The sequence below is a fragment of the Populus trichocarpa genome, chromosome 5 (assembly GCF_000002775.5).
Source record: "Populus trichocarpa isolate Nisqually-1 chromosome 5, P.trichocarpa_v4.1, whole genome shotgun sequence".
NCBI classification, from domain to species: domain Eukaryota; kingdom Viridiplantae; phylum Streptophyta; class Magnoliopsida; order Malpighiales; family Salicaceae; genus Populus; species Populus trichocarpa.
The window spans coordinates 11,685,698-11,698,523 of NC_037289.2; the positions used below are offsets into that span (position 1 = coordinate 11,685,698).

The following is a 12,826-nucleotide window of genomic DNA, read 5'->3' on the forward strand; positions in this document are numbered from 1 at the left end:
ATTCATTGTAATCTTCTTTTTAATTGTGAGGTATGATTAATTATTGTGAGAGATAATCTATTATTAAAGTGTAAGTGGCACTTGAACCACTAGAGAAAATCTTAGTTATGAGTTATTGAAAGATTAAGATCTTGATATTTGAAAAAGACTTAGAGTGAAAGGTTTTCTAATCTTAAACCTATAAAAAAAATTAGTGTATCGGTAAGGTCTTACCTATGAAGAAGATCATATTTTGTTAGTGAATACTTGAATAGTTGTTTAAGGAGCAGAGTAGATGGTTGTTTTAACCATTATAAATTTGATGTGTCTCTTTTAATCCTTATCTCATGTATTTTGTGCACTTTCATATTGAATTTGTGTTTTAGCAATTTAAAGTGTTAATGGATAACAAATTTTAAGATATTCAACCTTTAGTAAAGTACCTAATTCACCCACCTCTTCTGTAAAAGCCAAAGAACTGTCAGGGTAATTTTGTATTCATATAGGTTATTTAAGCAAGAATTAGTTTTAGTAATTATTAGAACTAATTTTATATCAATTTTAGTTTTTTTTTATATAGTAAAATAAAAGTTAAAAGGGAGATGTTCTACACACTTTGCAATAGTTATCTAGCCTTCTTCTTTACAGTTTTCAAGCTTGTTTTGCTTTTAATTCTATTTTTTTCTCTCTAATATAGAGCTTAAATTTCGATCTTTTATATCAATATTTTGAATTCTCTTATTCCTTTGGTTTGTAGATTTTGAAAGGCAATAAACATTTCCCAGGATAAAACTAAACAAACTTTTATTATCACTAGATTCTTTCTTTTGCTCACTAATTTTTTTAAAATAACACTATCGTCTTTTACTTGCAATTCCTGCTAATATGGCTTATATTTTGAAACCATTTAATAAGACAACTCTAATGTTTCCAGGATCTGACTCAACATTCCAATACCACAATTATTTTATCTCAAAGAACCTTCAGCATTAAAGTTGCTTTCATTACACATCGTGTGGGCTATGGGGAAGCTGGGGTTATAGTAATTTCATTAATATATTATTAGTACAACAAAGATTCTAAGAATAAGCACAAGTGGTTCTCATTTCATTTCTACTGTACATATACATTGCCCATTGCCTGAAGACACCTACATAAATCCTCTTTGATTTTAGGTTCCAATCCAATTGGAAATAGACATCCCCACCTCTCTCTGCCTACTTTTTGTTTGTCGCATTGTTGAAAGTTACCCAGTCCCTTTCAAACCCCTTAAAATGACAGCATCCCCAGTCTAGTGTCTCCAAGGTAGCCTTACTTTCACTAACTTAATGGTTGATTGTCCTTTTCTTGAAGTAAATGCTCTCGCTTTGGTGGTTGCTATAGCTATTTTCCTTCTGTCATCTATTCCAAACCTGAGAAAACCTTTACTATCAGCATGTAATAATATATTGGAAACTATAGAGGATAAGAGTAAAGGGTGTTGAAGAGAAGCAGTGAATCTTATGCATGTTTATTTGTCTGTCAAAGTTGTCCGCTTGTGGTTCAATCTGTACTTAATCTTGTCTTTGATGGACTAAGAAGCTACACGTCTGCCTTCTACAGGCTTCTTTCCTTGTCCTTTCTCTCTCATGATTCTTTATTAAATAAACCTAATATTTTTCTATATCAATAACATTTCAAGCAGTATGACATCCAAAGTAGCGGCCCATAGTTTGCAGGATCCTGCATCGGAGGTGGAAAGCCTCAGGATGGGGCAAATGACAGAGAGTCCATGGTGCTGGGGAACATGTTCCAATTAAGTGATGTTGCTATTTGAATTAATTTACGGTTTAACCTATAAACATGAAAATTTGTCCTTCATGGGTTTTGACAGTTGGCCTGGAGGAGCTGTTATTTCTTCTCATCAACAATTATGCAATTAACGGTAAATTAGGAGGGATAAAAAAATGTTGCACACGCTCAAAGAACAAGAGAACAAATTAAGAGACATGAATTATAGATCATGATTTGACAACTGATGACATTATCGATAATTAGGCTTTTGTTTCAAATCAACCTGAAGAGAATCATGTTGTTGATGCTATAAGAGTTGTGTAAAAAGTTGAAAATGATTAGTTGGGGAATCCTAAGCTTGACAAAGCCATCACTATTTAGTTGACATAAGCATCATCCATGTGGGATCACCGGATAATACTTGGACAAATTTAATAATATCATTTGCCACTTTCTTCTCTTTTCATGACCTTTCCTCTTGTCCATTAAATTCCTCCTTCGGTCTCTGTCTTAAAAAGCAGGTTCCTACAAGCCACAACATTATTTTTCAGCCTCCACCATTGTAAGCTTCCCATCTAACCTCAGAATGCCACACCCTGCCATGATTTTCCAAAGTGATGTAGCAATTGAGAATTTGCTCAATGATCAAAATAGTGGATCAAAAGATACTCAAGATGATAATTTAAAGGAGTGGTTGAGTCTAAGCCTCGAAAGAAATGAGCCTGCTGCCACAACTGGAGATAGTGATTTTAAAGCAAAACCTGATGCTAGCAATAAGGTATTTTCATGTAATTTTTGCATGAGAAAGTTTTATAGCTCACAAGCCTTAGGGGGTCACTAGAATACGCATAAAAGAGAAAGAGGAGCTGCTAAGAGATTACAATCTCACATAATGATGATGACAACAATAGGATTCTCCTTCAATTCTCTTTCGGCTCGATCACTTGGCGTCCAACCTCATTCCCATGTGTATAAGCCCAATATGGAAGCTGCGTCTAGTATGGTAGCAAGATTTAGTGATGTAAGTAGTGGTTTTGGAATGGCTTGGACACTTTTTATGGTTGAAGAAGCAATGGATTCGATTTGGCTAGGAAGCTTTCATGTAGACAAAATAAAAACATCAGATGTGATCAAAGTTGACTTAAATTTGAGGTTGTGATCGCCTCAATTTGAAATTTTCCTCCCCCTTTGTGGTCTTTTCGTATTATTGTCCATGTAATATTTCCACATGCTCATCTTATCAAATAAGGATCATACAAATCTAGATGCATTTTCTTTACTCGAACACACCCTAACAGCTTATGAAATCCATGAATACTTCTACTTTAACTTGACTAATTAGCACTACAAACAAAATTTGCAACTCGAATTGCTTTTTCGTTTGATTGTCTGAAATGAGTAGCAAAAACACTATACATCTATAAACAAAAAATACTATTAATTTCTGTAATGAATATATTTTTTTGCCCTTGAAAGAAAAAAAAAAATTTGCCTTTGAAAGAAAAAATAAGATGCCTTGGAGTAGAGGGTGATTCAATCTTTTTCCATGGTCCATTGATCATTAAAGAATTGTTCAAATATATATGTATCTTTTAAAAATTCTCAAAATAGTAAAATGACTAAATTATCTCTACAATCAAAAAAATCAAAAAAATTTAAAGTTGTTAACTGAGAATGTTTTTGTTTTTTTTAATACAATAAAAACACATATTTACCATTGGAAGAATCAAGAAAAAACAAGCCATTAGCCCAGGGGCTTTCTGGTCTTTTCATACATGTATTTTGTTAATTCCAAAACAATTAAAGGCAATTTGGTCTTTTTAGGATGATTAACTAATATTAAATTTAAAAAGCTATTAGTCCATGCTATTCACGTGCCTACATCATTTGGACAACGTCTTTTAGTGGTTAAAGAATGGTCATTCTCCTAAGCATGTCCTAGGGAGAAAGCTCATTCTCATGGACATATCAAATGAGGATGCTCTTTTATTTAGGCATGCCTCAAAAAGGATCCTCATTCTCTTGGACGTGCCCCATTGAGGATGGTCATTCCCTTGAGCATGCCTAGAGAGGATGGTCATTTTCGTGGGTGTGCTCACGGGAGTATAGTCATTCTCTTAGGCATGCCTAAGAAGGATGCTCATTCTTGTAGGCGTGCCAAAGAGAGAAAGGTCATTTCCCTTGGGCATTTTCAAGGGAGGATGGGTCCCTCTCTTGACTGAGCCTAAAGGATGATAGGTCATCCCTTGGTTGAGCCCATGGAAGCATGATCCTTAAGGTTTTTTAGGCTCGTTAAATTTAGGTTCATTAGGTTGAAACATGACTTATAAACCAAAAAATCTTTCTTTATTCACCATTGCATGTATATATGTTATGCCAGTAGGAATCAGGTATAAAATTTGTTTACCATTACAGATCATATTTTTTTCTCTAATGTGTAAACCAAAATTTATAGATTTCAAGGTCTTTTAATTACATGAGTTTTGTGTAAAAAGAATGACCTAACATCTATTATCATTGAAAACCATAAATAAGAAAGGTAACAATTGTCTACTAGAGGTTCATGGTTTTCGATTTGACACACTCAAGAGAATAAAAGTTCATATGCATATACAGGAAAAAGATTGATGATTCAATCCAAGTTCATATTATGATAATATCACAAGAACAAAAATCAAAATATAATATCGTACCTAGTATTGTAGAGCTAGATCTTTTGGTTTAACAATTCAAGACTAAATGAAAGTTGAGTTATGGGAACTAAAACAAACTTTGTTGTTACCTTGACACTGTTATTGTTAAATCAGAAGGAAATCATTGGTGCTTTATCACATAATAACACATCATAAACCACAAACTCTAGTACCAACTACTAACCATATTGAAAATAATTATAAAGTACCAAACTTCATGAAGAATAAAGCAAGTTCAAGCTAATAACAATGATATTAAATAGTAAAGATAATGCTTTTTTTCTTTAAGAAAATCATCATACATTAAAATCATTTTGAATTCTCAAAAAAAAAAAAAACAACTAAAGCAATAGAACCTTAATTAACAAAACCCCAATTGAATAACGGTTACCACTCATAAACCTATATATAAAAACCCATAAAAAGTTCACAAACCAACCATTCTTAAATAGCTACCATCTTCATTATTTCCACCTAACATTTCTTAAAAACATGTAGATAAGAACTGAAACATGGATAAAAAAATAAAAAAAATAAATGGAAATTGAAAAAACACATAAATTATGATCTTAAAGGGAGGGTTTTACAAACCTTAAGTAATGGATATATAGAGAAAGTGTGTTGTGTCGCCTTTTAGAGGGGAGAGAGTGTCGTCACCACTAATAAAAGAAAGAGAAAGAGAGAACACCGACCATCTAGTATAAGAGAGATAATGATGCGAACCCTAGCGGAACTTAATGAAATTTGCGAACCCAAGATCTATTTAATCCAAGTTTGAGTATGAAATTGAGCTTATCACAATGAAAGACTTGCTCCAAGACAACAAGACTATAAATCACCCAATCACAACGCCTACACTAGGAGACAAACAAAAGAAGTATAAAATCACTAGCAAAGATTGGCCAATTCTTTGAAGAGTTGAAGTTCAATAAAAAACCAAGAGATGCAATATTTTTATTTTTCAAAAAAAATCTCTCTTGAAATATTTTTCACAAATATGCTTATACTAGAAAGCTAAGAAATCCTAGTTTTCCTAATGGGTTACACATAAACCCAATTTAAACAATACCCAAACCAAGCTAAAACTAGCCCAACTAATTAAAATAAATAAAATAAACAAGTCTGAAACTTAAACAAGTGTTGCCGCACAAAACAAAGATAGATCAATAGCCCAACTAATTAAAATAAGACAATGTTAGTTTTTCTCGTAATTTGCTAACAGCATCAAAGTCCAACTTCAAATGAATGGTTCTCTCTCGTATTAATTCATTAGAAGGCATGCCATATATCATTGAAAGGGTATAGAATTCTACTTTCCATCCCAACTAGATTTGTATCCAAATTCAACCTGTAGCTCCAGTTATGATCAAAACAGTAACTAAAGGTCAAATTGTTCAATTTCAGTCTTCTTATCTCAATCCTTGTGTAATGGCCTTGGTTCCACCAACAAGCCCTTCTTGAACATGAATTAAATTAATCAAGGCTTGCTCTTCATTATTTATTACCCTCTTAAAGTCCACCTTAGCTCATGTATCTCGAAGAAGTCCATTGAAAGCCTCTCTCTCCAATCGATCCAATATGTTATCATCTCAATATTTTTTAAAAAAGATGTCATCGTGAATATTTTTTTTTAGCCAAACTATATTTTTGTTGGTTATCCAGATTCTATTTGGACCTGTCAAGTTGACCAGGACATGTTAGGACAATTCATACGCAGTTTAATTTGAAATATAAGCTAGGCAAATAATCAAGTTAAAAGATTTCAAGTTTGATATGTTAGGCCAAACTTAATAACAATCCTAAATAATTTCATGTATTCTAAATATTTTTTTTATGTTCAAAAACATTTTAGTCCAATCCACAAGAGAATTTTTGTTATATCAATCATATTTTTGTTTGTGCATTGTTTTATACAGCAGAAGTATCTTTATCTATTTATTTTAATTTATACTTAAGAGAGATGATAGTATCAGAAAGAAAAAGAAAAAAAAACTTGTGTCATATGTCCATTTTTGTAGCAAGTTATCTTTGAACTATTTATAAGGATTCTCAAACAGGTATTGAGCTGTGAAGGTTTAGAAATTTCATAACCAATTCGTTATTGCACAGATAAACCTAATTGAGGATTTATTTTTAATATTGTGGGGACCAAATTGAGAGAAAATATTCTTTAGTGGCTTAATTGAAACTTAGGTTATAATCGGAGACTAATTTGAGAATTTAAAACCAGAAGAAAGAGGTGTCAACTTGAGGAGAGAGATAGCTCCTCTGTACCAGAAAGACTTTGCCAGTTTTTGAAGGTTAAATAAATATAAATATTATTTCAATTCACGCATTCGACGCTGCCTTCCTTCCGACACACCCTCCTCCCCTCTCCTCTCCGTCGCTTGAGCTGGAACCGTATTCTTCACTCATCTCCAACTCACTCATGGCGCGACTGATTCAACTCACTATCCTTTTCATTCAATTTTTTTATTATTATTACATCACCACCACCACACACGGCGTCTCTTCCAATGGAACCACCTTCCTCCTCGACAGTTCCCGCTCTGCCATGATATTACCACTCTTTCTATCTCCTCCAAATCCGTGTACAAAATTCTCCAGTACGCGTCGCCTTCTCCAGAGATCCAATGCTAATGCTCTGCCCAACGCGCACATGAGACTCCACGATGATCTCCTTATCAACGGGTATTATACAACAAGGCTATGGATCGGGACGCCGCCACAGAGATTTGCGCTGATTGTTGATACAGGCAGTAGTGTTACTTACGTTCCATGTTCTTCTTGTGAGCAGTGCGGCAGGCACCAGGTATCTTTTAATTTTTATTAAATTTGAGAAACAAAAATGTTTTTTGTGTTGGAAGTATCAATTAAATAATGGGAGATCTACTGAAAAACTATGAGCATAATTCAATTTGAATGAATGGAGTAAGAGCGTTGTAAGACTTGATGGTCTTGTGCCATCAGTGCAGTGGTATAATTAGTTGAGATTAATGGGCAGGAGTCTTTTTAAGGACCTGCGTGTAAAACATGCTGACAGAGTCGTTGTGGGATAATATAGTTTTCCTCTCTTTTCTTTTGCTTTCATCGTTTTGGAGGATGACTTATTGTCCAACATGCTTCTGTAACGCTGGAAATGTTCCTTTTCTTTTTTAATAAAGTTTTTTTCTTTGCTATTTTTGTTATCTTTCACCAGGATCCAAAGTTTCAACCAGATTTGTCAAGCACTTACCAATCTGTAAAGTGTAATATAGATTGCAATTGCGACGATGAAAAGCAACAATGTGTTTATGAGAGACAATATGCTGAAATGAGTACTAGCAGTGGCGTTCTTGGTGAGGACATCATATCCTTTGGCAATCTAAGTGCACTTGCTCCTCAACGTGCTGTTTTTGGTTGTGAAAATATGGAAACTGGTGACCTTTACAGTCAACATGCTGATGGCATAATGGGAATGGGTCGTGGGGATCTTAGTATTGTGGATCATCTTGTTGATAAAGGTGTGATTAACGATTCATTCTCATTATGTTATGGTGGAATGGGAATTGGTGGAGGTGCGATGGTTCTTGGTGGTATATCGCCCCCTTCAAACATGGTTTTTAGCCAGTCTGACCCAGTGCGCAGGTGTGTTGTTAAAGATTTTTTGTCTTAGAGGTATAACACTTTTCAAACTTTCCTAACAAATACATTTGGCACTTCTCCCTTATTTACTCTAGTTTCGGGATGGCAACAGTCCATATTACAACATTGATCTGAAGGAGATACATGTTGCGGGAAAGCCATTGCCTCTAAATCCTACAGTGTTTGATGGAAAACATGGAACCATCCTGGATAGTGGTACAACATATGCTTACCTACCAGAAGCAGCTTTCGTGTCATTTAAGGATGCTGTAAGCTACTTTCCTTTGAGTTATACCCTTTATTTCTTTTTTGGCTCTTTTTGTACAGAACTTTAGTGGAACTTTGTTTCACAACAATATTTTGTTGGAGAATCATTTTTCTCTATGCTAAATAACATGATAAGGTTGAATGAGCTGCCTGCTATTTCTCCTTGACATTGTTAATGAATGGTGCATTTCGAGTAGCATTCAAACAAAAATAAGAAGTATTTGCATCTATCTAATATTATGGCAATATATATCACCAAAAGTGATGCAGCCAACGAGTAGCAAGTTTCTGAATTATGTTATTTTGATTTTTAGATGTGTTTCTGGTAATCATACAATTTAAGAACTTGTTTTACCCGAAGCTGTCATACATCACTAAGTCCATCTTATGAGAATAAATTTTGACCAAATGCCAAGATATGTGTATTGTCTCTCCTAAACATTCAAGGTTGGTCGAAGTTCAACATAATTATTCTTAAATTCTTAATCCATGTATTTCAAGGAATGATTGCTAAGCATTTACTTTAATTCTCATCTTCATTCTTTTATCCTCTGCGTTCCCATGAAATATATTTTTGATACCTCCGATTTCACAATGAATGTGTATTGAATAAAGCAGATTAGTTTGATAGACTATTAATGATATAGTGCATCAATTTGTGATTCCTTGCTCTTGTAGTTGTTGCTAATATTGTGTTCGTTGTTACCATCTTTTGAGATGGGCATGCAGATTATGAAGGAGCTTCATTCCTTAAAGCCCATCCGTGGGCCTGATCCAAATTATAATGACATTTGCTTTTCTGGTGCTGGAAGGTATTGCATTTAGATAAATAGAAGGTTGTAGCTTAAGTTCATCACTGGATTTTTATGTCATTACTGTTGTGTAGTTAACAGTGGTAAATAATTTTCTCTCCAGTGATATTTCCCAACTGTCAAGCTCCTTTCCAGCGGTTGAGATGGTATTTGGAAATGGGCAGAAGTTGTTACTGTCACCAGAAAATTATTTATTCCGAGTGAGTAATTGGTTTTTCTAGAATTTTTCTTTAAGAATGGTTGGGGGACAGAGATGTATATATCCTGTAAAAAGCTGCATGTTTCCTTGTTCCTTTTCTTTTCTCTGATCTCACTCACTATGCTATTTTATTTATAGTTGCTGATTGAGTCCTTATTCTATTCACTTTGTTTTTTCTTAGCATTCAAAAGTGCATGGTGCATATTGTTTGGGTATATTCCAAAATGGAAAGGACCCAACCACTCTTCTAGGAGGTATGCAAAATTGCTGAGCATGAGTTTTGATGATTTATTATATTATGCTCTCTGTTTGAAAATTTGCCCTTTTATTTTCCATCAGCAATATGCTGCAATGTATTCTTGAGGTATTTTTCTAGTCCTGAGTTGTGTTGGCTTGTGAACTTTTGTTTGTAACAGGAATTGTTGTCCGGAATACTCTTGTCTTGTATGATCGTGAAAATTCAAAGATTGGTTTTTGGAAGACTAATTGTTCGGAGTTATGGGAAAGACTTAATGTAGATGGTGCACCGCCCCCAGCACCTTCATCTTCAAATGGAAATAACTCAAATACAGAAATGCCACCCTCCGTGGCTCCTAGCGACCAAAAACATTATGGTCTTCCAGGTATGTCAAGTTCCAGATCTCTGAGCAACTCCTATATTGGCAATGAACTTGAAATCATTGTATGAACATATACCTTTTTGTGCTCACACCTATTGGAACTACTCTGGTTCTAGTGGCTTAAGTAGCATAAGCTGCATAACTTTCATGACTGGTTCAATATCCTAGCACTTCAGCAGAGTTTCATTCATCGCGGGCTCAGAAATTTGATGTGTTTGAAATTGAACAAATGGTAACAACCATGGCATGGATTTGCAGGAAAAGTTTCATTATGCATGGTTGTTACCATTTGTTCAATTTCAAACACATCAAATTTCTTGAATTTTTATTTAAGGAAATTATACAATTTCAAACTTTTTTTTTTTCTGTAAGCCAAAGCATTTGGATTTGTCATGGCAAGTTGGTCTTTTGTTATCTTCTTTCACCATATTCCTCATTTAGTAAAGATATACTTTTAGGTTTAATTGACAGTGTATCCTTACAGTCAATTTGGCATAACTTGTGAGTGCCTTTGAGTTATTTAAAATGCTACTTTTGACATATTAGCTCTAAGAATTATGTCTATGAAATCATTTTCACAGCAATGTTGTAAACAACTTAAAGTCATAATTTTGTTTTTATTCCATATTGAGTGATGATCAATGAGTAGAAATCATGTATCTTGAAGTCATATTTCAAAAATTGCTTTTTCATAATTCATTTCTGATATATTATATATAAAAAATATGTTTAACACTATTGTAAACAACCTTTATTTTATTTTGTTGTATTATTTTTTTGTCATATTTTAGATTTTGTTCCAATTTAAGTCATGATTATTGAGTGAAGAAATTTTGTTTTTGCCCCCGTGTTTTTCTACACAAATGAAGTCAAAATTTTGTCCCGTGTTTTTTTTACACAAGTTTAGTCAAAATGCTTTATAATTCTTCACTCATATTTTTACTCCAAAGTCAAATTGCATTATAAGTTTTTTGTTTTCTTACATAATATGTATAGAATAAATAATCCATTTTATGTTAAAAAAGATGATGGTAAGTACTTGAAATAAACCATACCCAGCAGGCTCCTGGAACAGGAGGGATTAAGTTTCATGCCATGAAATATTGGTTTGAATTGGGCCAACTGGGAAACGTAAAAGAAGAACATTTACAGAGAACTGTCCCCAAGTCTAAAGCATGTGCTTTAAATCCTCACTCTATATTTCGGTTGAGATGAATCAGGTTCCAAGATTCTGAAGTTATACTAGATACACTTGTTGACTCTTCAACAAATCATGTTTCCTCTTATGGTCTGTTATGATAGTTCAATCAAGATGCTTTCTGGTCATATTTAATGATTTACTTTCATGGACAGATGAAAAGAAAATTGGACAGATAACTTTTGAAATGATGTTGAATGTCAACTACTCAGACCTGAAGCTTCACATTTCAGAACTTGCTGAATCCATTGCTCAGGAGTTAGGCATTAACAGTTCACAGGTTAGACAAGTATTGTATTGGAATGCAATGCAGGTATATTGCTTCATTGATGTAGATGCAAATAATATGGGAGTATATAATCATCTTCTCAATAGGGGAAAAAAAGTTAGTTAAAAAGCAACTTTGTAGTTCATACTGGCTTTGCTGAGGTTTGCTTTAGGAGGCCAATAATTTTAGGTGCATGATTTCAGGTCTATATTCTGAATTCTATGGAAAAAGGAAATGCTTCGTACATTGAATGGGCTGTAGTCCCTTCCGGATCTGCTGACTGCATTTCCAATGTCACTGCTCTTGTAAGTTTGTTTGTATGTTAGTACAGCTAGTGACCATGCCTAAAATTAGAACTGTTTGCTTGATGTTTTTGGTTTTCCCCACAGAGCATAATTGCCCGTGTTGCTGAATACCACTTGCACCTTCCTGATACATTTGGAAGTTATCATTTGATTAACTGGGAAATCAAGGCTTCAGCAAAACGGTAGGTTTTTTTTTATTTTGTTGACAGCTATTTCTCCACTTCACTTGGTTTATGATTCTTTTTGCTTCATTATTTTTATTTATTAACTGGGTTCATTTTAGTGACCTGTGTTCAACTCACCATGTCATATAGCATTGAGTGATGTCCTCGTATGTAAAATTTTATTTCATGGTTCTTGAAGATGTATATACAATCACCTGAGAGTTATGGTTTTTTCTTTTCGTTAAAAAAATAAATAAATAAAAAAGAAGAGGAAGAAGAAAAGTTATGCTCTTCTCATTTATAAACTACTTTCAATATGGAAGTTGCTAAAGCACCTTATGGGTCATTGCTTGCTTCTTTCCAGATTTCTCAGCGTTCATATTGTTGGATTCTTTTCCCTCTAGTGGTTGTTTTTAGCGTTTAGGCCTTTCTACTTTTTTATATGGCCCGTGCCTCATGGTATTCTGTAAACATTGTGATCTTATCATATTATGCAGGACATGGTGGCAGCAACATTTTCTATTGGTGGTTTTAGCCAGTGCTGTTACGTTTATTTTTGGATTATTAGCTCTTGGAATATGGTTTATATGGAGACACAGACAACGAGCATTGAATCCATACAAACCAGTCGATGCAGTAGTTACTGAGCAAGAACTGCAGCCGTTGTAGGCTTCTCGAGGGTCGATGAATTATTTTATTTATGCTGCAGTGTGTAAGATTTTTTTTGTTCTTTGATTCAGAAGCTGTAAATTCTGCAATCCGAGTGACCAAATTTCTCAAGATTTTATCAATAGACAAAACAGCCCTATCAACTGCTTTATTGTGTTATTCAGTAAACAGGGCGGTGTCAAAAGAATAGCTTTCAGTCCAAATTTTGTATTTTAATACTCATAACTTCGTCTGTTGAGCGGAGGGGATTCTTTA

General features: G+C 34.0%; 1 protein-coding gene across 1 annotated transcript; it reads left to right on the forward strand.

Annotated features, from left to right (window-relative positions):
- Positions 1 to 6,690: 6,690 nt before the first annotated feature.
- Positions 6,691 to 12,826, forward strand: LOC7489757 (aspartic proteinase 36). Its single transcript, XM_002306458.4, has 11 exons — positions 6,691 to 7,257; positions 7,645 to 8,072; positions 8,182 to 8,338; positions 9,066 to 9,148; positions 9,252 to 9,348; positions 9,529 to 9,601; positions 9,764 to 9,970; positions 11,321 to 11,445; positions 11,637 to 11,738; positions 11,823 to 11,920; positions 12,400 to 12,826. The coding sequence occupies exons 1-11, from the start codon at positions 6,874 to 6,876 to the stop codon at positions 12,569 to 12,571; spliced, it is 1,926 nt and encodes a 641-aa protein (XP_002306494.2). The 5' UTR covers positions 6,691 to 6,873; the 3' UTR covers positions 12,572 to 12,826.

Coding starts and splice junctions, on each gene's coding strand:
- LOC7489757 (XM_002306458.4), top strand. CDS start 6,874: ATGGCGCGACTGATTCAACTCACTATCCTTTTCATTCAATTTTTTTAT. Junction 7,258..7,644: donor AGCAGTGCGGCAGGCACCAG/GTATCTTTTAAT, acceptor ATCTTTCACCAG/GATCCAAAGTTTCAACCAGA. Junction 9,971..11,320: donor AAAACATTATGGTCTTCCAG/GTATGTCAAGTT, acceptor TTTCATGGACAG/ATGAAAAGAAAATTGGACAG.